General features: G+C 47.1%; 4 protein-coding genes across 4 annotated transcripts; 2 read left to right on the top strand and 2 right to left on the bottom strand.

Annotated features, from left to right (window-relative positions):
* The first annotated feature begins 232 nt into the window (after positions 1-232).
* Positions 233-4,316, top strand: nudt22 (nudix (nucleoside diphosphate linked moiety X)-type motif 22). The gene is made up of 7 exons (XM_039012419.1): positions 233-445; positions 2,128-2,224; positions 2,348-3,086; positions 3,295-3,411; positions 3,577-3,674; positions 3,802-3,895; positions 4,114-4,316. Exons 2-7 carry the CDS (start codon positions 2,139-2,141, stop codon positions 4,270-4,272), a joined length of 1,293 nt encoding a protein of 430 aa, XP_038868347.1. The 5' UTR covers positions 233-445; positions 2,128-2,138; the 3' UTR covers positions 4,273-4,316.
* On the bottom strand, positions 4,037-13,304 carry si:ch211-107m4.1 (heterogeneous nuclear ribonucleoprotein U-like protein 2). The gene is made up of 12 exons (XM_039012418.1): positions 12,233-13,304; positions 11,782-11,917; positions 11,577-11,656; positions 11,236-11,481; positions 10,966-11,078; positions 10,519-10,785; positions 8,924-9,046; positions 8,436-8,537; positions 8,006-8,174; positions 7,432-7,752; positions 7,212-7,294; positions 4,037-4,754 (listed from the first exon to the last, which is right to left on the bottom strand). Exons 1-12 carry the CDS (start codon positions 13,146-13,148, stop codon positions 4,593-4,595), a joined length of 2,718 nt encoding a protein of 905 aa, XP_038868346.1. The 5' UTR covers positions 13,149-13,304; the 3' UTR covers positions 4,037-4,592.
* Positions 13,305-13,629: 325 nt separating this feature from the next.
* Positions 13,630-16,782, bottom strand: LOC120062440 (transmembrane protein 179-like). The gene is made up of 4 exons (XM_039012417.1): positions 16,269-16,782; positions 15,861-15,998; positions 15,499-15,577; positions 13,630-15,137 (listed from the first exon to the last, which is right to left on the bottom strand). Exons 1-4 carry the CDS (start codon positions 16,589-16,591, stop codon positions 14,913-14,915), a joined length of 765 nt encoding a protein of 254 aa, XP_038868345.1. The 5' UTR covers positions 16,592-16,782; the 3' UTR covers positions 13,630-14,912.
* Positions 16,783-17,446: 664 nt separating this feature from the next.
* On the top strand, positions 17,447-19,721 carry LOC120062439 (tetratricopeptide repeat protein 9C-like). The gene is made up of 4 exons (XM_039012416.1): positions 17,447-17,559; positions 18,304-18,656; positions 18,790-18,972; positions 19,195-19,721. Exons 2-4 carry the CDS (start codon positions 18,308-18,310, stop codon positions 19,335-19,337), a joined length of 675 nt encoding a protein of 224 aa, XP_038868344.1. The 5' UTR covers positions 17,447-17,559; positions 18,304-18,307; the 3' UTR covers positions 19,338-19,721.
* Positions 19,722-26,686: the final 6,965 nt, after the last annotated feature.

The following is a 26,686-nucleotide window of genomic DNA, read 5'->3' as shown; positions in this document are numbered from 1 at the left end:
CTATTCTCTACAAGATAATGCTTTAAAACTGGATTGTTTTTCTTCTGGCTAATAACAAAAATACGCACATTTAATGCATTTCACACACTTTTCAGTTTTTCTTCAACACCCCAAAATAGTATTTTACTCATCAATGCATACACAGCAGTTTACTTCACGTACTCACCAACCTCACGCCTCCTCCAATCAGCTGTAGAAGTGGGCGGTGCTGACCTGATTGTTATGACTCGTCCACAAAATCACTTCCTGGACGTTTAAGACCACACATTCTGTCAGTTACTAGTATCTTTGCATTTATGTCTCTCAACGACCAATTTTTAAATATGTTTCTGACTTTACCAAACGCTCGAGGCTTTGGTTCAGTCAGCGTCCATTCCATAAAAGTAATCTATATGTTCGTTAAGGCTTGACTTGTTTATGCTATAGCAGTGGAAGGAAGCTATTGGTAAGGATCAATCTTTCAAACTATGTGTTTGTGTCATTGATAAATTAGCTTGTCAGAACAAGGTGCTGGGTTCAAACGGCCAAACGAATTTTAGCGAGAAGCTAGCTACTAGCCCAAGATTTACTCTTACGGAGCCTAACGTTACTCCTTAAGTCCAAGGACCTTCTAGGTTATTTCAGAGGTATACTGGCTCTGGCAGCCGAAACTCCATCTAAACGTGAATCCATTACAAAATGGTTCTAGGAACATTAAGCCCTCTACTTTCATATAACAGGAAAGTTATTTAACAAATACAAAATATATATTTAATGTACACTGTGTTGACGGCTTTATCACAGTTGCAACTGACAGTATTTTTCAGTGACAACACGTTTCTGGCGGCCTTCTGCCGTTACAGACAGATGTTTGGAACATGCTAGACAGCTATTTAGCACAGGTGGTTCCTCTGCCTTCCCAGCCTGGTCTCATAGACTTGACGTAAGATAGTAAATGTAAATCCGGGACACCCAAATTAGTGTGACATGTTCGGTTTGGTTACTTAAGACAGATGGTTGGGGTGGATGGGTGTCAGTTTGCCAGCTATTCACTTTACAGCAGCTTCATAACTACAGTTTTATGATTCAGCCTGAAAATTAATTCAAAAACTTTTCCAGCATCCCTTTTGTAAACACACAGCTCTACTACTTCTGGGCTTAGTCACATGGTAAAACTTAGCCCTTGATCATGGCTCTCAGTTCCATTCCATTCCACCTAAGAGTCATTGGATGAAGGCATCTTCTGTACGGGGGAGTTTTGTTAAGAGTCACAACGCTTGGTCTGAACATTAACACGCATCTCTTGCGGTACGGTTTTGGAAGCATGAGGACCTAATCTTTCGTATCATCGAGAAATACTTTTCTAAAAACTAAAGGTTAAATTGATAGAAACCTTTTATAAGGTTAGGGTTCCCACACATATTTCCATGTTAGAGCACTTGTTTGCGGAAAACAGACCGAAGACAGAGTGTACTACCTGTGCTAATTAGCTATCTGCGTCTCCGAACACCTGTGTGTAAACGGGAGATGGACGCCACAAATGTGTAGTCACTGAAAAATACTGTTGGCTGCATCTGTGTTAAAATCGGTTAAAACAGTGTACAGTAAGTGTATATTTTGTATTTGTTTAATAATTTTCCTGTAATATGAAAGTAGAGTGTCTTTATGTTTCTGGAACCGTATCGCAATTGAGACTTGATTCAAGTTTAGATGGAGTTTTGGCTGCCAGAGCCAGTCTACCTCTGAAAATAACCTAGAAGGTCCTTGGATTTAAGAAGTAACATTAGGCTCCGTAAGAGTACATATTGGGCTAGTAACTAGCTAGTTCAATAAGTTTCTCTCTAAAGTTCGTTTAACCGTTTGGTCCCGGCACATTGTTACTGACAAGCTAATTTATCAATGACTTATGTTGCTAGAACCGTACCATTATTGGGAATTCACGTTTAGATGGAGTATTTGGCTGTTTTGACTTTGAGAGCCACTTCGCCCTTTAAACAGAACATGTAAGGTCCTTGAACTGTAAGGAGTAACGTTAGACTCCTTTAGTCCAATATTGGGCTAGGTAAAACTATCCTTCCTCAATTAGAAAATGATCTTCATTTATTCTACACAAACATGAGCTGATTTATATGATTCCGATTTGATCAGGCTTAATCAGAATGGATCCTGAGGTCTCTGTGCTGTTGCACTGCACCGCCTGGGGAGGTCTCCTGGAACCACAAGTGCAGGTGGAGCTTTCTGCCAGGTAAATTCAGAATTCATTACTTTCAATCGATAGACTACTTCTAACAGCCAACTAACTATAAAACCAGTTATCAAACACAATGAATCTATTGTCCTCTCACTCCATCTCTTTCTATTCATCAAGGTTTAACCGTCAGACAGAGCCAGCACTGGAGAGTCACATAGAGGAGGTGTGGACAGAGAGGGTGACCATGGAACCATGGCTTTTCAATGGGGCCAAATTCAGGCTGCACTCTTTCAGTCTGGCCTCACCCCAGCCCTCCTGTCCATCTACACCCCAGCCTCCCTACATGACTGGAGGAGACAGAGATGGAAGGCAATGTAGCATTCAGAAGGAGGAAGAGGGCCATAATGAGACAAAGGGGAACGCTGACTCTGGAAGAGCAGAGGTGCTCAGACACCAAAGAGGTCAAATAGACGGAGTCATAGGTGAACGACAGCATAATGACAAGGATTTGAGTAGCTATAAGCAGAGGGAGGGGAACCTCAGATACGCGCAAACCTCCACCCCAGGGTGCAGAGACCAACATCCTGCTGTGGGAAGCAGTGCAGCAGAAGCTCAACCCTTCCCACAGAGAGATGTGGGTGGGAAGGGTGAGGGGCCCACTCCCATCCTGACCCTGAGGTTGGGCCTGACCTGCTATAGGGACTTCCTGGGCACCAACTGGTCTCAGAGAGCAAGGAAGCTACGCCAGCGTGCAGAGGTGGAGTATGGGGATCCTCTGGCGCTATTGGCCCAGCCGCTGGGGGTGGGTGGGATCTTGTGTACGGCTGACAGACAGGTGGTGCTGATCAGGAGGAGCCAGCAAGTGGCGGAGGCAAGGGGGCTACTGGACATCCCTGGGGGGCACCCAGAACCAAAGGTGAGACGGGAGAAAGAGGGTGAAAGTTAAACCAATACTGTATGAAATGTGGTATTGTATCAGCTATACTTGTGAGGTTGGTTGGAATAAGTTATGACTTATTCAAAACGACTGTTGAACTGCATTCTATTTCCATTGTTTGCCATACTTATGGCAACTTACTTATGGTATCTAATTACCTTTGCTGCCTCCTCCCCCTCTCCCCCAGGCTGTGTTTGAAGGCCTCGATGAGGAGGACAGGATCAGGGTGGAGATGCTGCAGTGGAGGGAGGAGGCTGTGGTCAGAGAGCTGTTCTCTTCTGTGTGCGCTGAGATCAGAGACGAGGTGAGACAAAGAAACATAGCTGCTGGCCATGAGACTGAGTGTTCAAGGACAGTCTGTTTGTTTATCCCCTTTCTTTCTCTCTCTCCATCTATCATTTTCTTTCTCCATCTCTTTCATTAAGTTCGTCTTCATTCCTCTCATTACGACCCCACTGTCTGTCTGCAGGTAAATGTTCCTCTGTGTTCTCTGGGTGAACCGGTACTGATGGGCATCGCTCTGAATCACACCAGTGCAGGCAGACCCAGTGCAGAGTTCTACATCAGGTACTCACAAAGGAAATGACATCATAGAAAAGAGCCCTTCATTATCAGGCCCATGTTTGATAACTGACCACAAAATGATAAGACATTCAGTATTATACAATTCCTATGTTGTGTTGTCTGTCCCCAGTTGTTCACTGACTTCCACAGAAGTTCGAGAGCTTTACTGGCAGGGGGGCATTGAGGCCCAGGAGTCTACAGATATTGTGTTCTTGAGCCAAACAGTAAGGAGCGCCACAACAGTTACTGTTATCTGTGAAACTGTAATCTGTGCATAAAGAAAATGTAATGTCTAAGAACACAGCAAAACAAAGCATATGGAAAGTTCATCATTGAAACATAGATATTGAACAATGTCATACAAATAGTTTGTAAACAGTTTATTACACGTTAATAACACCTTGTGTAATGAATCTCTGAACGTGTGTCTTGTGATTTGAAGGAGGTGCTACGGCTAGACCAGAGCACCCCCCTGTGGTCGGAGTTGTGTCCTTCAGCCAAGGGTGCAGTGCTGCTCTATCAATTAGTGCTGCCTGACCAAGAAGACAAAAGCAATTGGACACAAACTCCAGCTACTGCACCGGATAAAATTTCCAGATGATGAAATTAATACAATAGACATTTTCTTCAACGAAAAAGCAGCGATTTAATGTTGTTGCTTTAAGAGACTGTTGTAGAACGTTTAAGCCCCCTGCTATGAAAATGTGTAAGGAAACATTCCCTGAATATAAAGTTCAAGCAGTATTACAGAAAAAGATAACTCCATACAAACATTGCTTGATGTTTGACACTTAGGCACCTGGTGGAGGAACAATATTTCCCAACTTTGCATAAAAATGCTGTAAGATAATGTAAGAAATATAACCTGTATAATAAATCTTTATAAAACCACCTGCTGATTTTGCTAATCTCTTTAGATGTTTAACAGTAACCCTGGTAACGGTAACTATTGTAAGCGTAGTTCCTGTTACCATAGTAGCCCTGGTCTTGGTAAACCTGATTCTTGTTGCCGTAATAGTCCTGGTCTTGGTAAACCTGATTCTTGTTGCCGTAATAGTCCTGGTCTTGGTAACTCTGATTCCACTGAACAGAGAGGGGGAGAGAGGGAATAGAATACATCATTCATACTGTTCAATAGAGACATTGACTGAGACTTTTAACATGTGAGACTGTCTATGGTGCTGCAAAATCGGACTGCACTTCCTCTCAGAGCTCTGTACACAGGTATGCTCTCTATCCTACCCTCTACCCTGTCTAGCATTTACCTGTTTTGCACACACACACCGGTACCAGGGTCTCAGAAAAATGTGGCACCGGACATTTGACCGGCAGCATTTTAATTTACCAGACATTTAAGAAATTTACCTGACCCATATGCATTGGGTGTGCGTAACCTGATTGGGGCGTCCACCCACGGCGCTCAGAATGAAATAAATCACATTTAGATGATGGTAATTCATTTTAACAGAACATGAAACTCGAGGATGCAACGTGCTCCATACCGAATTCCAATGCAGAATTTAAAGATGTTAGAATAACTGTTCACATTTACTTTTCCTCAGCCAAGAAGACCAGTAAGGAACAGCAACATCACTAGCCTATGTCAATCTACTATCCCCCATAGTAGAAAAGTTAACCTATTCTATTGGTCAGCTTGTCAAGAAAGAACTAGCCTATTCCAAACAGACTCTGGGACAGTTGTGGGACAATAGATCCCAAATTCATACAACCACTAGGCCTAGGATACATCCAAAACAATGTTAAAAAGCAAGGAGTCTGATGCAACAGATTAGAACGATTAGCTTAAAATGTTGATCAACTATTATTTCCAGGCAGTAGGCGACGCGTGAATGTTCGTACCATATTGCAATTTAGTGGGGGGGGGAACGTTAAAAGCCACTGCACACGCGAGCGGTTTCATGAGACCGAGATGAAATGATCTTATCTATTAGAAATTTAGGAAGAGTTGAGAAAAAGATGCAACAACTAGTATGGGTTGCTAATATGACTAGGATTGGGCCTTTGGCTACTCGACAATGAAATACATTTGAAAAACAACAAAACATCAGATAAATAGGCTACTGTTTTCAATGGCATATGGAAGTCTTTATAGTTTGATTGGGTTTTGGCTAAGCTACTTTGAAGCAAGGTAAGACATGCCTCATAATGTAAAATGTTCAGGTTTCAAACAGTTAAGTATATGTTTTCAAAATACATACTGCCTCCAGCTCATTGCAAAGTGGTGTGAAGCCTGCCAAATTGCCTATGCACTTGAATGGAGAATGGGAAGCACACTTCAATTACCAGTTGAGAAATAAAAATAGTAGCTCTTTTTAATCTTGGCCATGAAAACAGTTTTCAACACGCAATTGCATTTAGAATTGTTGCACAATGATTGGGCTTATAAAAGCACTTTTCACTCCAGCAGCAATAAACAAGCTGTTTGATGAGCTGTAGCAGCAGCTCTCATGTTACATTGACAGGTATTTAAAAAAAATCAATAGGCTAAAATACATTTTCGCAATGGGATTTGTTTTCTTCTGGACAATTGGCCGGGGACATTTTTATTTATCGTCTTTTTAAAAACTTTTCTTGTTGCCAAAAGCCGGCTATTACCGCTAATGGAAACCCTGACAAGTACCCAATGTGCATGCCTGTTTGCGTGTGTGTACCACTACCTGTCTGTAGCATGCTTCCTGTCTGTAGAATGCTTCCTGTCTGTAGCATGCTTCCTGTCTGTAGCATGCTTCCTGTTTGTAGCATGCTTCCTGTCTGTAGCATTCTAGCTGTTTGTTGTAGTTTAGCTGTCTGTTGTACTCCCTGTATGCTTCATGGTTAAAGTCATTGCTGCGGTACTGGTAGTTTGCTCCATTGAACGGTTCATCCTGCCAGATAAATATCACAGAAATGTGTCGCCTAGGCTCTATATCCTATAGCCCTGCCTCTATATCCTATAGCCCTGCCTCTATATCCTATACCCCTGCCTCTATATCCTATACCCCTGCCTCTATATCCTATAGCCCTGCCTCTATATCCTATAGCCCTGCCTCTATATCCTATAGCCCTGCCTCTATATCCTATACCCCTGCCTCTATATCCTATAGCCCTGCCTCTATATCCTATAGCCCTGCCTCTATATCCTATAGCCCTGCCTCTATATCCTATACCCCTGCCTCTATATCCTATAGCCCTGCCTCTATATTATCCTGTAGATTATATACCCTTGCCTCTAGATTATCCTCTAGATTATGTAACCCTGCTTCTAGGTTATATACCACTGTCTCTAGATTATATACCCCTGCTTCTAGATCATATACCCCTGCCTCTAGATCATATACCCCTGCAGCATGGTTTCCAATCTGCTATATCAGCAACTCTCTACTATATCATTCCAGTCTTTTTCTGTCCTATCCAATAAACTAATCATTTTAAATCAATAACAAATCCCCAAAATGTATGAATTAATAAGGCGGAATATAAGGAAACTATGTAAAGGTGAAGTATGCTTATCAGAGGTTGATTGGATAGACGAGGACTCACATATCTGAGCTGCTGTGGTGTCCAGTACTGCTGATGACCATACGGGTATGGCTGCTCCTGGTTGAACCATGTGCGGTCCCAACCTACAGACAAACAATGTTATTACTATAACCAGAAGAACCCCAAGGCGTGACATATTACCAGACCAAACATATTAAGGAATAATTACACAGTAATAGCGGCACTCAAGTTTTTCCCCCCATCAATCATTCTCCCTGACCTCTCAAGTCACCAGCCGCCACTGGATTGTACCCCCGGTCCATCCGGCCCTTGATGAGGGGTTTAGGGGGGTTATAGTCTTGCGTGGCCATCCTTCCAAATCTGGTCTTGTTAAGGTGATAAGACTGAAGTCCAAGGTTATGGGGGTTATTGTATCGGACGCGCGGTTTCTTCCGTTGTTTGGGGGCGGAGGGGACAGGGGGGAGCAGGCTTTTCGCCTCTTTTTTGTACCCCTCCAAGAGAGCCTGTGCTTCCTCTCTGGCTAGCTCCACAAACAGCACCTTCTCCAGCAGGTCTCCCTGCTCTGGCAGAGTGCAGCTCACTGGGGAGGAGAGGACATCAACACAGCATCAAAAGCAACCATACCTTCAGTTAGGTTCTCCTTTCACTGTATAGGCTTGAACAGTATGTTACTCCATTAAACTGAATCTGTGTGAAAATTATGCAACTCAGAACAACTCAAAGATTGATATGCTGCCACTCTATAGATGTTTTTGAATTGTGTGAATGCTTACGAAATTATACTTAAAAAGGTCATTGCTCATTGGTTATCTTCTGTATTGTATTTCCCTGACCTTTGACCTTGTGGAGATCCGTTTCAGGGATCTTGTCCCCCTCCTCCTCCTGTTGCTCCTGCAGACGCCTCTTCCACTCCTCTTTAGATGGGAACACCACCACCGCCCTCCGCCTGAAACCCGCGAACCACAGCAGCCTCTGGCGCTGAGCTGAGGGGTGGACGTTGGGCTGGGGACGAAGAACAATACATTATTGTCCAATTGTCTTTACAGAGAACTCAAATTCATATTTTGTGCTTGGTGGTATGCAGGAGGAGGAGAGGAAACAAAGAGAAGGAGCGGCAGGAGAGAAAGATTGTCTAAACTATCACCTTTAATTATGAACAGATTTGATTCCTAGCCTATCAGTTAATATACCCTCCCTCTTTCAGGGAGCTAGCCAATCAGCAGACCCTGCCTCCCCTGGTTGTCCTATCAAATAGCTACCTACCTGGTCCAGGATGTAGTTGCGTGGAGTCTGAGCCGCTACCTTGATCAGCTCACTGAGACACTGAGAGGCCTGCTGCAGCCTGCTCTCTCTACGACCCTGCCCCTGTGGAGAGGAACACACAGGTACAGCTAACAACATACAGACACACACCTTTGGAATTGATATAATCAATAGATGAATAAAACTATGAATAGTGTTATGGTGTTATAATAGTGTTATTGTGTTATAATGGTGTTAGTGTTATTGTGTTATAATAGTGTTATAATAGTGTTATAATGGTGCTATAATAGTGGTATGGTGTTATAATAGTGTTATGGTGTTATAATGGTGTTATAATGGTGTTATAAGTGGTATTGTGTTATAATGGCGTTATAATAGTGTTATGGTGTTATAATGTTGTTATAATAGTGTTATTGTGTTATAATGGTGTTATAATAGTGTTATAATGGTGTTGTAATAGTGGGTAGTTGTGTGTCTGGTGGTCTGACCTTCATGCAGGGTAGGAGGCCTGCGGTGCCCAGCAGGGTGTATCTCTTCTCTGGGTATTGCTTCATGTGAGCCCTGGCCCAGTGGGTCTTACCTGCCCCTGGCAGACCCACCATCATCAACACCTGAGGAGGGAGAGGGGTAGAGCGAGGAGGGAGAGGGGTAGAGCGAGGAGGGGTAGAGAGAGGAGGGAGAGGGGTAGAGAGAACAGGTGTAGAGAGAAGAGGGAGAGGGGTAGAGAGAAAAGGTGTAGAGAGAAGAGGGGGAGAGAGAAGAGGGAGAGGGCAGAGAGAAGAGGGTAGAGAGAAGAGGGAGAGGGGTAGAGAGAAGAGGGAGAGGGTAGAGAGAAGAGGGAGAGGGGTAGAGCAAGGAGGGAGAGGGTAGAGAGAAGAGGGAGAGGGTAGAGCGAGGAGGGAGAGGGGTAAAGGGAAGAGTTGTAGAGCGAGGAGGGAGATGGGTAGAGAGAAGAGAGAGAGGGGTAGAGAGAAGAGGGAGAGGGGTAGAGAGAAGAGGGAGAGGGGTAGAGAGAAGAGGGAGAGGGGTAGAGAGAAGAGGGAGAGGGGTAGAGAGAAGAGGGAGAGGGGTAGAGAGAAGAGGGAGAGGGGTAGAGAGAAGAGGGAGAGGGGTAGAGAGAAGAGGGAGAAGGTAGAGAGGAGAGGGGTAGAGCAAGGAGAGAGAGGGGTAGAGCAAGGAGAGAGAGGGTAGAGAGAAGAGGGAGAAGGGTAGAGGGAGAGGGGTAGAGAGAAGAGGGAGAGGGGTAGAGAGAAGAGGGAGAGGGGTAGAGAGAAGAGGGAGAGGGGTAGAGAGAAGAGGGAGAGGGGTAGAGAGAAGAGAGAGAGGGGTAGAGAGAAGAGAGAGAGGGGTAGAGAGAAGAGGGAGAGGGTAGAGCGAGGAGGGAGAGGGGTAGAGAGAAGAGGGAGAGGGGTAGAGAGAAGAGAGAGGGGTAGAGAGAAGAGGGTGAGGGTAGAGAGAAGAGGGAGAGGGGTAGAGAGAAGAGGGAGAGGGTAGAGAGAAGAGAGAGAGGGGTAGAGAGAGAGGGGTAGAGAGAAGAGAGAGAGGGGTAGAGAGAGAGGGGTAGAGAGAAGAGAGAGAGGGGAAGAGAGAGAGGGGTAGAGAGAAGAGAGAGAGGGGAAGAGAGAGAGGGGTAGAGAGAAGAGAGAGAGGGGAAGAGAGAGAGGGGTAGAGAGAAGAGAGAGAGGGGAAGAGAGAGGGGTAGAGAGAAGAGAGAGAGGGGAAGAGAGAGAGGGGTAGAGAGAAGAGAGAGAGGGGAAGAGAGAGAGGGGTAGAGAGAAGAGAGAGAGGGGAAGAGAGAGAGGGGTAGAGAGAAGAGAGAGAGGGGAAGAGAGAGAGGGGTAGAGAGAAGAGAGAGAGGGGAAGAGAGAGAGGGGTAGAGAGAAGAGAGAGAGGGGAAGAGAGAGAGGGGTAGAGAGAAGAGAGAGAGGGGAAGAGAGAGAGGGGTAGAGAGAAGAGAGAGAGGGGAAGAGAGAGAGGGGTAGAGAGAAGAGAGAGAGGGGTATAGCATGAATAAAGTGCACACAGGCCAGAGGATAGAGTTCATGTTAGTGCTGGCAGCCATTGCTCTGCTCTGCTCTCTCACCTCACACTGCAGTTTGGAGGTTGGTGGGGTTGGGGCACTGAGCCTTTGTCCAGCAGGCAGGGAGGAGAGGGGGGTGTACCCTGCAGGGCTGGGGTACCAGGGGGGAGAGGTGGGGTCCAAGTTGAGGGTGATAGAGGTGTTTTTGCAGAGGACGTGGGGGTACAACACAGAACCGCAGAGAGCAGCCGGACTCAGGTGGAACGCCATTCCCATAAGGCGACCGTTCTTATGGAAGGAGAGCTCAACTCCTTCCTCCTTAGAGAAAGACTATGGATGGAAAGATGCAGGGACAGGAACAAACCCATAAACACAAAGCGAGGCAGGGATTACTTCAGTAGTAAGGTTTGTCTTTTTTAGATTCGGACTGTTATCATTAAAATGACATTTCAACATGTACTGCATTCAAGAAAGTGAGGGAGGGGTAAAAAAAAAACTAATGTCACTCACAGCATAACAGCCAATGACATCGCCCTCTGAAAAGGGCTCTCCAAACTCCTCCTCTTTCCCAGCCGTCACTTTTCTGCCCCTAGCGTCGTAACCGTAAGACAAGTCCTCATCCCCTGAATGAGGGGAACGAGAGAAATCAGCACAAATCATACAGAAACATTTAATTCATAAGACTCAATGAAGTACCTCTGCTAAACCATGGGACATTTATAACCAGAACATATCCACATAATTGTCCAATATTCTGTTGGGGAAAAGTTCAGTCCTTACCGAGCATCAGGTTGGAGTTCCAACGCTCCACTGACCAGCCCAGTCTCAGACCATGGTGCTCAGGGTCCTCAGAGTCCAGTGATGGGGACACCAGCTTTTTCTCAAACATGGCCTCGAAGCCCACCCTCCCCTGGTGAGTTCCGTGTGTCAGTCTGCATCCAGACCACAGGAGAGGGAAGCGCTCCCAGAACCTTGGCTGGCCGCTGCAGCCGTCCCGGCCCACCTCAAAGTGCAGGTCACCGCCATCTGTGGAGATTAGAGAGGATGCCCAACTGACTGTTAACACCACACTGGTCAACCAGGGCAATGAGAGAGAGGTGATCCCTCATAATTAAACTCACAAGAGTCTAGTCTGACCCGCCCTCCGTCTTCCTCGGCATCAACACCATTACTCTCAGGCTGAGGCGGTGGGGATTTGGCCCTGTGTGGAGAGAGAGTTTGGTCATGTTTAAAGACACTGTCTGATGGGTAGAGGATCATTTGCCCAGGCTCACTCAGAAAACCCTGCAGAGCTTGAGTCATGGAGGAAAGGTAGTGTATGTATACCTGTTGTACTGGATCTCCTCCTTGAATTCGTAGTAGGCCCTGCCTCTGGTTATCTCACCCTGAGCAGGCCTCTTTACCCCACGCTTCTCCCCTCCACCTCCAGCCCTATTTTCCTTGTCTTTGTCCATGTGAAACACTGCAACGAGAGTGGGGGAGGATGGGATTATGATTGATTGATTACTCTAAAAGTGTAGGCCAATGTACAAGATGAGTTATAAACCTGTAACATATGGATACCAGGGTTGGGGTCAACTCCATTTCAAATCCAGTCAATTCAGGAAGTACACTAAAATTCTAATTCTCTTCAATGCTTTTCAATTAGGATTTGTTTTTAATTGGAGTTTGCTTCACTTGTTGAATTGACTGTAAATCAAATGGAATTGACCCCAACCCTGATGGATACAATAAAAATAATCATGACATTATTCAGTGTGTGTCATATCATATCTACCTGTGTCCTGGCTGGTCTGGTCACTGGTCACAGAAACAGATCCCAGGCTGAGGCTGGAAGCAGTGCTGCTCCCTCTCTGGGCCACCATGGAAAGACTGTCCTCCTCAACTCTGTCCTCCACAGCTGATCCTGCATGATCTTCTTTAGACTGCCCAACAATCAACATACTCGTGTCTTGATACATGATGTCTGTCAGTGATATCTGTGATGAATTAAATGTGTTTTGAATGGGCCTGGTGCTCATGCTTGTTGTGTTTAGTTGTTGATTTGATGTCGTTTTATCCCCCTCTGCTTCCTGTGTGGCAGTCCGTTTGGAGACTCCACGTGCATGTTCCTCCTCACCCTGTTCTTGAGCGCTCTCTTCTTGGGTGACATGTTGCTGTTGCTCTACTTGTTGATTTAACGAGGTCTGCTCCATCAACCCTTCTTTGTCTGCCGTGGTTTCTGCACACGGGCTCACGGTAAAAGTGCTGATTACACACAGGTCTTCCAACTGACTTGTTGACGTGTTATCAAGTTTGGCTGCTGAAATTGCAGGTGCCTCCGTGTCTGCACCCGTAGGAGAACAATCAGCTCTAGGTCTCACCATCATCTCTGAACTTACTGCGCCTGCAACGTTTCCATCGTGTACAGTGGCTTTTGCCTCCTCGCCCGGTAGAGGGACTTCTCTCTCGGTCGCTAACACTGTGGATGCTCTGGGTGACTCGTCATCTTGTGGCTTCGGCTCTTCTCCAAGACCAGGGACTCCCTTGTCTTGTCCAAGATCGCTTGATTCTGGAGCTTGCAATTCAGCTTCGAATGCGGACATCAAACGCCCAACAAGTTCTGCCTTGAGTCCTTTGATGTCCAGTGCTCGCTCTTTGAGCATGACTCGTAGTTCGGCCACTTTTAGCTTTTTGACTTCTGACAGTTTCATTTTCCACTGAAATGTGCGTTGCTTTTATCAAGTTTAAAAAGTTACTTTACCTCGTGAGCTTCCAAATTACTGTTCTGCTGTAAAAAAAAAAGTAAAAACTTTAGCTTAAGAAAGCAACTGCTCGAACCAAAACACACCCAGAGACTGCTGTACTGTAAAGTTCAATATACGGTTCTACTCTCTGATTGGTCCATCGGGAAAATAACCCCGCCTTGATATCCAAGCCCTACCAGCTATTGGTGTAAATTGGGGCCGCCCATAGACACGATACATTCCGCTGGACTGGGTTGACCACTCACGCTTATTCACCAAATAAGCGCAGATCTAGGATCAGCTGAAGTTGCTCAACCAATTCAAATGTTTGTCTACGAATGATCTAGAAACAAACAAAACTGATCTAAAATCAGCACTGCAGGCCAACTTCTAGTTCCATGCCCAGCGCAATGTCAACAAGTTATAAACATAGTAACAACACCCAAAATGAAACGCTTTTTTTTATTCATAGGAAGATATTTTTGAATTACACAAACAGGATGCTAAATAAAACATGAACATAAATAACCAGTATAAAACATCAATATTGCCAGTAATACTCCAAAATGCAATAGATTATAGACAGTCTATCTCTCTTCCGGTTTCTTTCTCCGCTATCTGTGTGTCACCACGACTACTGACGTCAGAGTTCAGAGTTTGAAGGTCAAGACACTTTGGAATACGTTTTTTCCCGAGTGTATTCTGTCTATATCCTATACCTCCCTAAACCTTCATGGCTCAGCCTAGTTCACACATATACTTGTTCTGATACTACTATCATCAAAGCTATATATTTGTGAAAAATCTGGAGGCTTCAAATGCCTTGAAAGCAGCTGCATCTACACAAATAGCATCATACGACAACCTTCACTAGAGGAAGAGAGTGATTCTGCGACACAATAAAACTTGAATGTGTCTTGCTCACACAGTGATCCTATTTGAATATAGTGTCTCTCTTTCAAAAAATACTATATGCTTCTTGCTTCTCAATGAAAGCGCCTCAGTACAAATGTTCATTTACTCAAACAATGAATTACTTTTGCCTTGAGAGCTATTGCACACAACATGCAAATGGTACATTTGCCAATTTTGGAACTGTTGGATATAGCAGTCATACATATTGAACAAACACATTTAGATCATGTTTTGTTGAAACAGAAAACCCTGTAAAATAATAACTTAGTATTTATATGTAACTGACAGGTCAGTCAGTCAGCTACCTTGTTATGAAGTTAGTGAGCTATGCACTGATGAATGTCACTTATATCATACTGATTGTGATCACATATTAAACCATATGTCTAAGACTCTAAGATAAGATGGTACTAGTTAAACATCTAATTAATAAATGCAATAAGATTACTTAATTTATTCCTTTTTTGGTTACCGTATGTTCAATTAATCCCCTTTGGTCTGAAAAATAATTGATAGATGACAATTTGTGGTTGGAGGTTGAACCCTGTTACATAAGAGGCAACAGTAAGTGGTGAATGGTGGTGGTGATGAGATTTAGCAGAGGTCTTGTGGTTCAATAAAAACACTGGGTGTTGGTAATGACGGGTTATGAGTGATGGAACTCATAAAAATTCAAATGGGTTTAAACATGGGTTCAATTAAACTACAAACTGTAGTCCAGTCTCTTGAATCAATACATTCTCAGCTTCTTTGTTTCATACAGATTTTCACCCCTCATAACGTGTAGCTGTGTGGAGTTCCATTGGCATTAGGGGTTTAGACAAAGATGATGCTGGGCGCTGTTGATAGAGGTTGTGCGGGTGAGGGTGAACCCCGGTCTGATCCTGATGAGCCTGAGGAGGAGGAAGAGTGACCGAGGAGATGCTCCTTTTCCCTGGGCAGGCAGGGCCCGCTGATGTGCTCGCTGTGGGAGTGGTAGAGACGCATGAAGGACAGGATGGAGTGGGTCAGCCACAATGCTGTCACACTCCACAGAGCAACCTGGAGAGAGAAAGATTATTATTAGTTAAAGTATATATTATAAATATGATTGAATAGAGAAACAAAAAGAGAAAGAGTTATTACACAATAATAATAATAATAACACAAATAATAATAACAACAATAATAATAATAATAATAACAATGATAATAATAACAGTAATAATAACAGCAACAATAATAATAACAAGAAGAAGAAGAAGAGGGTGTAGGGGGAAATAGAGAGAGCAGAGAGGGAGAGAAAAACTTAAACTAAATCACAAGTACACTGACTCACTCATGTTAATGCAAAGCAGACACTTTCTATTTTGAGCAGGGAAAGCCCACTGGCATGAGATATGGGCTATGGGGGACTACATACCTCTGCCAGAGTGAGCTCAGTGTAGAAGGAGGACGTCTCTACATCCAGGTACATGGGGACGGACTGGTATTCTGCACAGCTGCACGCAAACAGACAGAGACAAGAAACTGTCAATACTTAACAAGGCGGCAGTCAAACCCCTGCAGCTTGACCCTCACACTCACTGCAGCTTGACCCTCACACTCACTGCAGCTTGACCCTCACACTCACTGCAGCTTGACCCTCACACTCACTGCAATGTATGCAACACACCGGTCGATGCACAGTACTAGGGCACAGGGTTTTTCCTGACCAAATGACCTGGCCTGGAAGACCCTAAAGTACGACCTGTTGATATGTATGCCTCAGTATATGAACATTACCTGTAGGGTCTGGTGTTGTCGTCTGTGACAGTGTTGCACCAGGAGGCCAGCCCCAGGGAGAGGGTGACACTAGCCCCTCCAGATAGGAACAACACACACAGGCTCAGGATCAGGGTCAGGAAGGCAGAGAACAAGGTGCTGGAAAATAAACATAGTAATAACATTGGTGACTGTGAACTACTGAAAACATTGTAATTTGACAAACTGTTATAATGATGTAATAGCAGTTACCTATGACACATAGGACTAACAATGCATTGCACAATTTGATATTTCATAATGGCCATTATTATTATTATTATCAGGCTATTTATGTTTCCATTTGTATCGTTATTTTTTAAATATATATATAGGCCTACTTTATGTACTATTGATAACTATTTCAAAGCCCATAGAAAGTCTACTCACTCGTCAAGCCGTCCGTGGAGATAGAAGATGCTTCGCCAGCCCTGCGCAGCACCATACAGCACCGTGAAAACACCGACAAAAGTTGCGAACTGGCATGCAGCCGGTGGACCCCATTGCTGTACCACCAAGTGTGAAATCTCACCCTGTTCCATAGAAATGTCGGTTCGATTGTCCGTCCTCCAAGAACCAGTGGTGAAAAGCGCACAACGCCCTTTGAAAGCTGAGCCGTTTAGCGCCAGCGGGACAACCACCATCAACCCGGCCAGTACTGACAGGGTGTGGGCTGCGCAGTGAGCCACCAACAGTCGCCGATCAAGCTCCATATCCTAAATCCAAAAGATCGATCAAAACGAACTAAATACAGGATATCTTCAGGCAGTACCGTCCCGTTTATTCGGTATTATCTTGAATTATTAAACTACCATGTGTTATATTTCTGAAAGAAAACAGGATATTTAAAGAACAGCCTGCACGCAAACTAGCATTACAACACTCCCTTCCCCTTACAAATGTGCCAGTGACGCACTTGCATACGACACATATTGGTGCGTTGGACACATTTCCTAGTTAAGAGATGCAGTGAATGCTGTCAAAACCTTATCATTTTGCAAATGTATTATTTGACTCAATCAATTGAGTGGTACTTTTTAATCATGGTACTTTTTAATCATGATACTTTTTAATCAACCATTATCCATAATAGCGACAAATATGTTTTTTTTTTTAGTTATGTAAGATGCATGGGACAGAATGTACGCCAGGATCGAAAGGGGGTACAAAGCCGACCCCCACCTCTTGTCATTTAAACTCGGTCAGTAGGACCAAATTAATCCGATCAACCTTCCTAACAATGAACAATTGCAAAAGTCTGTCCTATAAATCATTTATAGGATTATGTCATATAAATAAGACATACTGCAGCCTAGGTCATCTACAATTTATGAATTATTTTATTTGTTCCAAACAAACTTCTACAAACTTCTAGCACTCTTCATTAATTCACCAAAGACATAAACATTACACCATTTTACTTTACAGTATTGATGAACGCTCTTTCATTGATGGATGCATCACAGAGTCATGTCCATGTTACTACAGCAGGTGGCGCTAAAAAACTATAAAATCTGTTCCGTTGCAGTCAAATAGGTTGGGTTACTCTCACCACGGAAGAAGAAAAAGCAGGAAGTGCCTGCCTGAACACCAATGTTGTGATTGTTTGGATGTGCTGTAGCTAGGTGGACAAGTTAAAGTATTTTATTTGTCTTTTGTGTAAAGATCAATAGACTGTAAGGTGAGTCGCTACTACAATTTTTTATAACTGTCAACATATGACCATGTCAATTGGAAGTTACTTTGCATCTTGTTCACTCACATGCTTGTCTATCGTGCAAGCTAGCATTACAAAAAACGTTTTTTCTTGTTAGCTCGTACTAGGTAGGACACCCCATATAACGTCTTAGTGAATTAGTTGAAATGACTAGCTAGTTTTTCATTTAAAAGATATTGTGATTAACATCAAGGAAAGGTTTCAGATTTCAGGGCAATAGCACCTCCAGTTCTTTACTCATAAGAAATCACACGTTTTATTGGTCACATACACATATTTAGCAGATGATATTGCGGGTGTAGCGAAATACTTGTGTTCCTAGCTCCAACAGTGCAGTAACGTTAGTATCTAACAGTTCACAACAGTACACACATCTCAAAGTAAACAATGGAATTAAGAAATATATAAATATTAGGACGAGCAATGTCGGAGTGGCAGTGAGTAGAATACAGTATATACATATGAAGTGAGTAAAACAGCATGTAAACATTATTAAAGTGACCAATGTTCCATGTCTATGTACATAGGGCAGCAGCCTCTAAGGTGCAGGGTTGAGTAACCGGGTGGTAGTCGGCTAGTGACAGTGACTAAGTTTTGTCTTAAGATTTAGTGTTGGTGTGTACCACCCAAGTAACACAACAATGTATCTAGTCATCTAATATCGTGTCTTCTCATGTACTTATGTTCCCATCACCACTGGCCATCAAGTACCATGGCGAGTCCAGAGCCACCAGGTGGTGAGATTATGGAGCTGGGGGCCGGGGCTGCAGTGACAAGCTGCTCAGGCTTCTCTTCTACCAGCCCTGGCCCCTCAGGTGCCAAAGTAGACTCCCAGCTCCAAGATGCTCTCCACCTAAAAATGGAGGGGAACAAATTCTACAAAGAGAAAAACCTTCGGTCTGCCATTGGACGTTACCACCGTTCGTTGCTCATTCTGCGTAGTTTAGACTCTGATGTCACTGCGGCAGTGAAAGGGTTTGGTCCTGAGGTTCCTGTACTCACCGCAGGACAAGAAGAACTACTTAGGAACACACAGGTCGACTGCTACAACAATTTAGCAGGTATTACAAGCCTCGATACGTGGCATGCAGTGAATAATCCTTTTAAAGTAATGTATAATGCTGAACACAATGCACAATCCCCCCTCTTTCTTGACTTACATTTCTCCCTTTTCTGTCTCCCCCCCTTTCTCAGCCTGTCTGTTGCAGAGAGAATGTGTAGACTACATGCGTGTCCAGGAGTACAGCTTGCGGGTGTTGCAGTGGCGTCCGGGTGACATCAAGGCCCTGTACAGAGCAGGAGTGGCCTCTCTGCAGCTGGGAAACGCACAGAGTGCCAAGCAATACCTCACTCAGGCCAGCAAAGGACAACCCAATGGTAGCTCAGCTTTTTGACTGCTCTCCCTACCACAGCCTTTGAGTAAAACAAAACAGTTTATTGATGAGTTGTGAGGGCGTGTTATAGGCATACTATTCTATTCCCCAACAGAATGAAGTAGATCACAATATATTGTATTATTTTTGTGTCTCTATGCTATTCCCATTCCCCTAATGTTGACTGAAATTTGAATAACTTTATTTGTCACTGTCTCTTTGACAGACACTAATGTGAGGAGGCACCTGCAGCAAGCGGAGGATAGGCTGAGCACAGAGTACCAGAAGGAGAAGGCTCTGTACCGAGGCATGTTCTCCTCCAGTCAGAGAGCCGGGGAGGGGGCCAGCGGAGGAGTCACCCAGCAATAAGTTCCCATCAGGAGGGATGTTCTGTTGTTCTGACCCTGAGGATTGAGAAGAGCACTGGAGAAGAAAGAGGAAACAAACCTAGACTGGACACCTAAGAAGAGCTACAGCACGTTAGAGGGAATCGGGCTAAGCAAGGCCGGTTGGCTAATATTGATCACATAATGAGTAGATATTTGCCTGCTGACCAACATGAAGCTACGTTGTTGGAGGTTCAAAAGGGTTGAAGGTCAAAGTGAGGGTACTAAAGAGACTGTTTTGTGCACTGTTCAAACTCAGTCCTATTATGCCTTCTGAATGTGGTTGTTTCTGGTCTAATGATCAGTCGTGTTACTTTTTGTGTACAAAATGTTTTTGATTCAACTTAATAAATATTTTTTGAAATGACAGCGGTACACTGGCGTTACTGCAGCGGTACATCGCCGTTACTGCAGCGGTACATCGCCGTTACTGCAGCGGTACATCGCCGTTACTGCAGCGGTACATCGCCGTTACTGCAGCGGTACACTGGAGTTACTGCAGCGGTACATCGCCGTTACTGCAGCGGTACATCGCCGTTACTGCAGCGGTACATCGCCGTTACTGCAGCGGTACACTGGCGTTACTGCAGCGGTACATCGCCGTTACTGCAGCGGTACATCGCCGTTACTGCAGCGGTACATCGCCGTTACTGCAGCGGTACACTGGCGTTACTGCAGCGGTACATCGCCGTTACTGCAGCGGTACATCGCCGTTACTGCAGCGGTACATCGCCGTTACTGCAGCGGTACACTGGAGTTACTGCAGCGGTACACTGGCGTTACTGCAGCGGTACACTGGAGTTACTGCAGCGGTACACTGGCGTTACTGCAGCGGTACACTGGCGTTACTGCAGCGGTACACTGGCGTTACTGCAGCGGTACACTGGAGTTACTGCAGCGGTACACTGGCGTTACTGCAGCGGTACACTGGAGTTACTGCAGCGGTACACTGGCGTTACTGCAGCGGTACACTGGAGTTACTGCAGCGGTACACTGGCGTTACTGCAGCGGTACATCGCCGTTACTGCAGCGGTACACTGGCGTTACTGCAGCGGTACATCGCCGTTACTGCAGCGGTACATCGCCGTTACTGCAGCGGTACATCGCCGTTACTGCAGCGGTACATCGCCGTTACTGCAGCGGTACATCGCCGTTACTGCAGCGGTACATCGCCGTTACTGCAGCGGTACATCGCCGTTACTGCAGCGGTACATCGCCGTTACTGCAGCGGTACATCGCCGTTACTGCAGCGGTACATCGCCGTTACTGCAGCGGTACACTGGCGTTACTGCAGCGGTACATCGCCGTTACTGCAGCGGTACATCGCCGTTACTGCAGCGGTACATCGCCGTTACTGCAGCGGTACATCGCCGTTACTGCAGCGGTACACTGGCGTTACTGCAGCGGTACATCGCCGTTACTGCAGCGGTACATCGCCGTTACTGCAGCGGTACATCGCCGTTACTGCAGCGGTACACTGGCGTTACTGCAGCGGTACATCGCCGTTACTGCAGCGGTACACTGGCGTTACTGCAGCGGTACACTGGCGTTACTGCAGCGGTACATTGCCGTTACTGCAGCGGTACATCGCCGTTACTGCAGCGGTACATCGCCGTTACTGCAGCGGTACACTGGCGTTACTGCAGCGGTACATCGCCGTTACTGCAGCGGTACATCGCCGTTACTGCAGCGGTACACTGGCGTTACTGCAGCGGTACACTGGCGTTACTGCAGCGGTACACTGGCGTTACTGCAGCGGTACACTGGCGTTACTGCAGCGGTACACTGGCGTTACTGCAGCGGTACACTGGCGTTACTGCAGCGGTACACTGGCGTTACTGCAGCGGTACATCGCCGTTACTGCAGCGGTACACTGGCGTTACTGCAGCGGTACATCGCCGTTACTGCAGCGGTACATCGCCGTTACTGCAGCGGTACACTGGCGTTACTGCAGCGGTACATCGGCGTTACTGCAGCGGTACACTGGCGTTACTGCAGCGGTACATCGCCGTTACTGCAGCGGTACATCGCCGTTACTGCAGCGGTACACTGGCGTTACTGCAGCGGTACACTGGCGTTACTGCAGCGGTACACTGGCGTTACTGCAGCGGTACACTGGCGTTACTGCAGCGGTACACTGGCGTTACTGCAGCGGTACACTGGCGTTACTGCAGCGGTACACTGGCGTTACTGCAGCGGTACACTGGAGTTACTGCAGCGGTACATCGCCGTTACTGCAGCGGTACACTGGCGTTACTGCAGCGGTACACTGGCGTTACTGCAGCGGTACACTGGCGTTACTGCAGCGGTACACTGGCGTTACTGCAGCGGTACACTGGCGTTACTGCAGCGGTACACTGGCGTTACTGCAGCGGTACACTGGCGTTACTGCAGCGGTACACTGGCGTTACTGCAGCGGTACACTGGCGTTACTGCAGCGGTACACTGGCGTTACTGCAGCGGTACACTGGCGTTACTGCAGCGGTACACTGGCGTTACTGCAGCGGTACATCGCCGTTACTGCAGCGGTACATCGCCGTTACTGCAGCGGTACATCGCCGTTACTGCAGCGGTACACTGGCGTTACTGCAGCGGTACACTGGCGTTACTGCAGCGGTACACTGGCGTTACTGCAGCGGTACACTGGCGTTACTGCAGCGGTACACTGGCGTTACTGCAGCGGTACACTGGCGTTACTGCAGCGGTACACTGGCGTTACTGCAGCGGTACACTGGCGTTACTGCAGCGGTACACTGGCGTTACTGCAGCGGTACATCGCCGTTACTGCAGCGGTACATCGCCGTTACTGCAGCGGTACACTGGCGTTACTGCAGCGGTACACTGGCGTTACTGCAGCGGTACACTGGCGTTACTGCAGCGGTACACTGGCGTTACTGCAGCGGTACACTGGCGTTACTGCAGCGGTACACTGGCGTTACTGCAGCGGTACACTGGCGTTACTGCAGCGGTACACTGGCGTTACTGCAGTGAGGTGGATGGAAGTATTCAGAGTCAAATAAGTTGAATTAGTTGCCTTTTATTAATAATAATTCAAGATACACACATTTGTTTCAAATAACATTTTATTTTTAATTATTACTTTATTGATATCCATTTCAAAATCCTGAGCACAATATTAATTTATAGAACATTTTGTTTGCTGATTTTGGTGTTTATAGCCAATATGATTGTACTTCAAAGGCAACATACAGTGTATAAACTTCTATTTGATATACACTCAGAGAGGAGAACAAGCTCACAGACTACGGATAGCTGTGACCGTCCACAGAGATAAGTCACAGAGCTGCATGCAAAGGGGACCACTCACACAGACACACACACACAGTCACACACCGTCGCATAGTACTACTGAGAGTCAAGTTCAACAGAATCAAGTTTAGAAAGGGAAAACATTGGCACCATCTTATCACCAAAAATACAACTGCCTAAATATAGACTAACTTAGTGGCAAAAACACTTTCTGGGTACATTCATTCATTGTGATTTTCTCACTTCCTTGACGTCTTGTGTTTCAAACTGAGAGACCTCACTGAGCTAAACACCCTTCTACTCAGGTCCCTCAGCGAGCGTGAGCGTGTGAGGGGTGCCGTACTTGGAGGGGATGGAGAGAACGATGGGGAGGAGAGAGGAGGAGAGAGGGAGGGACAGCTACCCTCTAGGCTCTGAGAGCTAGAGAGGTGGAAGAGGCTGGCAGTAGAGGACAGGCGCTTGTCTTCTGCTGCTCTTCCTCCGAACACCAACGGACGAACCCCCTCCACGCTGAGCTCTCTGCCGATGTCCAGAGAGGAGGTCCACTGTGCCCCCCTCAGATGCTCCTCTTTTAGGGCTCGAGGATCCAGCACTTCCCCCTGGGACTCACTGCGGAACAGAGCCTGTCTGGACAGCCTCAGGCTGGAGCTACACTTTTCCCAGCCACCACCACCACCCTTCCCTTTGCGTTTTGAGGCACTGCTCTCTTTCTGTCGCCTCTCTGTCTCTTTGTTGGCCTGCTGCTTCTCCTTTTGGTAATTTTCCTTCTTTCTCCTGATCCCCTCTCTCTTCCACCTCTCCTTGTTCTCCTCCTCAGCTTCTTTCCCCCATGAATGCCCTTCGAAGTCCCTCCAGAGTTTGTCTGCCCCCTTCTTTGGCGTCTGGGCCGTGTTGTGACTGCCTTCCTCTCCCCAGTTGCTGCTGTAGCACCTCCCTTTCCTTTGGAAGCTGCTCACCGTCGATGCCCTCACCAACTCCCTGGACACATGCTTCCCCCGGTAGAGCCCCTCCCCATCCACCCTCTTCCATCCTTCTCCCTCCCCATCTACCCTCCATCTACCCCCTCCACCCCCTGCACACTGCCGTAGCGACCCCCCTCTGGGCCGGATGCCGCCCCCTTGTGGTGAGCTGCTGACGCGAGGCAGGGAGCACTGGAATGGGTCATCCCGCCGGAACACAGAGAATGGAGTAGTGGCGAGGGGGGAGGGCTGGAGAGGGCGGGGTGGGGAGCGTACCCTGGGGCGGTCACGAGACGAGGGGGAGGAGGCAGTAGAGGAGGAGGGGTCGGATGGGGAAGGGGTTTGTTGGCAGTGGAAGGTATGTGTGTGGTGGTGGGTGACATGATGATGGGTAGGTGGATGGGTTGAGGTGGACTGGTAAGGGTGATTGGGGCTACTGGAATGGGAACTGGAGGAGTTGGTGACACTGAGGGACAGATGGATCGGCCTCTGGGGGTCGGGGTCAGTCTCGTTACTGGCGTGGAGTTGGCGGACACTGGAATAATCATGATGATGAGACTGGTGGTCATTCCGGGCTGTCTGGCGGGAGGAAGGGGAAGAGCTTTGGCCTTTAAACTCTGACCCCTGACCTTTTCTCTCGGTGTCGCTCTGGAAGCAGTCAACATCCAGCTCCACACCCTGCTCCATCAGGCCCACCACCACAGCCCGGGGCAGGCCAGAGAGACGGGAGATCTCCCTCACCATCGCTGAGTCCTCGCTGAGCTTACTCGGGCTGGCGTCCGGGGCAGTGATGCTGGGTTGACTCATTGTCACTTTCCCTGGTGAAGAATCCAATCTACTCCAGTCCAGTGAGCGGGAGAATCCTAGACCTGACCCAGCCCCTGACCCGGTGACCTCCAGAGAGCTCCGGTGATTGAGGTTGGAGGGACAGGTTGAGATGCGTGGCCTCACCCTCAGGGCAGGGGTGGGAGTGGCGGCGGTGGAGAGGGAGGAGGTGGAAGGAGAGGGGGAGGCAGTGGGGGTAGCATGGTCACTCCTTAATCCACCACTAGTGCTAATACCTTCCTTGGATTTTTTCGAGTCCAAACCCAGGTTTTTGTTCAGATTGGGGCTGAGGTTGAGACTGAGGTTGAGATGGAGGTTGATTTTGAGGTCTTCTCCTGTCACTGAGGGCAGGTGGCCCAGGTTGATGGAGTTCCTACTGGCCTTCTTACCGATACTGCTGAGGCTGACCCGTGCAGAGTTTCCCAGAAAAGACTTGCAGGGCGTCACACTGCCCCCTGTCAGGTTGGAGGGTGTACTGCGGCTCTCAAAGGCCGACAGCGACTGAGTGGAGCCGTGGCCACGGGTTCTGGGGCCCCTGTGGGAGCCTTGCCTGGGGATGGCGGTAAGGGTGGTGTCAGGGGGGGCAATTCGGCTTTGGTACTGGCGAGCCAGCCTGGTGATGTACTGCTCCAGCTGGGTGAAGGTGGAGGGCTGAGGAGGCTGGGGGGGCCGGAAGAGGGAGGTGGACTGAGATTCTTCAGCCTGGGTAGAGGAGTCCGGACTCGGCGAGAGGCGAGGGGAGGGAGAGGGGTCCTGACTGTAGGTGAAGAGGGGGCTCTGGAGGGCCACGGCATGGAGGGGGCTGGGGTACGGGTACACCTCCTTGGTCCTCCGGGACACCAGGTCAGAACAGAACCTGGGGTCAAGTTGGGGTCGGGGGTCAGGGAGCGGGAGGAGGGAGCCGGCATGGGGGTCGCCCAGGCTGGCGCACAGGTCAGACAGGAAGAAAAGGCTGTTCATTTCCAGGTCAACTGGGATCAAAGGACGAGAGACAGAAAGTTGATGAATGTCAGTCAGCTTTAAAGAAATAAAAGCATTTATCTAGGACCATGGTCCCAGGACTCCCTGGAAAACAGTGACATTTATCTAGGACCATGGTCCCAGGACTCCCTGGAAAACAGTGACATTTATCTAGGACTATGGTCCCAGGACTCCCTGGAAAACAGTGACATTTATCTAGGACCATGGTCCCAGGACTCCCTGGAAAACAGTGACATTTATCTAGGACCATGGTCCCAGGACTCCCTGGAAAACAGTGACATTTATCTAGGACCATGGTCCCAGGACTCCCTGGAAAACAGTGACATTTATCTAGGACCATGGTCCCAGGACTCCCTGGAAAACAGTGACATTTATCTAGGACTATGTTCACAGGACTCCCTGGAAAACAGTGACATTTATCTAGGACTGTGGTCCCAGGACTCCCTGGAAAACAGTGACATTTATCTAGGACCGTGGTCCCAGGACTCCCTGAAAAACAGTGACATTTATCTAGGACCATGGTCCCAGGACTCCCTGGAAAACAGTGACATTTATCTAGGACCATGGTACCAGGACTCCCTGGAAAACAGTGACATTTATCTAGGACCATGGTCCCAGGACTCCCTGGAAAACCGTGACATTTATCTAGGACCATGGTCCCAGGACTCCCTGGAAAACAGTGACATTTATCTAGGACCATGGTCCCAGGACTCCCTGGAAAACAGTGACATTTATCTAGGACCATGGTCCCAGGACTCCCTGGAAAACAGTGACATTTATCTAGGACTATGTTCACAGGGCTCCCTGGAAAACAGTGACATTTATCTAGGACCATGGTCCCAGGACTCCCTGGAAAACAGTGACATTTATCTAGGACCATGGTCCCAGGACTCCCTGGAAAACAGTGACATTTATCTAGGACTATGTTCACAGGGCTCCCTGGAAAACAGTGCCATTTATCTAGGACCGTGGTCCCAGGACTCCCTGGAAAACAGTGACATTTATCTAGGACCGTGGTCCCAGGACTCCCTGGAAAACAGTGACAATTATGTCTGAATGGCCTCTACTGGTTAAATACAGATGAACTGTACTGAAGAGTGAGTGCATTTATATCTATCTGACCCGTAGACACTGGTCTCCTATCAGCGATCTCTGTGGTCTCCTCAATGCTCTGAGTCCTTGGCTGCTGCGTGGCCTCCGGCCACTGGGTGTCTCTGTGGTCTGTAGAGAGGGCCCGCTGCTCCCACAGCCTGAAGGCTCCCCCTGAGGGTGGTCCTGGTCCAGCCCGGACTAGCCC

The sequence above is a fragment of the Salvelinus namaycush genome, chromosome 17 (genome assembly GCF_016432855.1).
Source record: "Salvelinus namaycush isolate Seneca chromosome 17, SaNama_1.0, whole genome shotgun sequence".
Lineage (NCBI taxonomy): Eukaryota > Metazoa > Chordata > Actinopteri > Salmoniformes > Salmonidae > Salvelinus > Salvelinus namaycush.
This window is presented reverse-complemented; position numbering and strand designations above follow the sequence as displayed.

Coding starts and splice junctions, on each gene's coding strand:
- nudt22 (XM_039012419.1), top strand. CDS start 2,139: ATGGATCCTGAGGTCTCTGTGCTGTTGCACTGCACCGCCTGGGGAGGT. Junction 2,225..2,347: donor CAGGTGGAGCTTTCTGCCAG/GTAAATTCAGAA, acceptor CTATTCATCAAG/GTTTAACCGTCAGACAGAGC. Junction 3,896..4,113: donor TTGTGTTCTTGAGCCAAACA/GTAAGGAGCGCC, acceptor TGTGATTTGAAG/GAGGTGCTACGGCTAGACCA.
- si:ch211-107m4.1 (XM_039012418.1), bottom strand. CDS start 13,148: ATGAAACTGTCAGAAGTCAAAAAGCTAAAAGTGGCCGAACTACGAGTC. Junction 11,482..11,576: donor GCGGGTCAGACTAGACTCTT/GTGAGTTTAATT, acceptor TAATCTCCACAG/ATGGCGGTGACCTGCACTTT. Junction 7,295..7,431: donor GGCGGCTGGTGACTTGAGAG/GTCAGGGAGAAT, acceptor GTTTGTCTGTAG/GTTGGGACCGCACATGGTTC.
- LOC120062440 (XM_039012417.1), bottom strand. CDS start 16,591: ATGGAGCTTGATCGGCGACTGTTGGTGGCTCACTGCGCAGCCCACACC. Junction 15,999..16,268: donor CTCCACGGACGGCTTGACGA/GTGAGTAGACTT, acceptor TTTATTTTCCAG/CACCTTGTTCTCTGCCTTCC. Junction 15,578..15,860: donor GACAACACCAGACCCTACAG/GTAATGTTCATA, acceptor GTTTGCGTGCAG/CTGTGCAGAATACCAGTCCG.
- LOC120062439 (XM_039012416.1), top strand. CDS start 18,308: ATGGCGAGTCCAGAGCCACCAGGTGGTGAGATTATGGAGCTGGGGGCC. Junction 18,657..18,789: donor CTGCTACAACAATTTAGCAG/GTATTACAAGCC, acceptor CCCCTTTCTCAG/CCTGTCTGTTGCAGAGAGAA. Junction 18,973..19,194: donor CAGCAAAGGACAACCCAATG/GTAGCTCAGCTT, acceptor TCTCTTTGACAG/ACACTAATGTGAGGAGGCAC.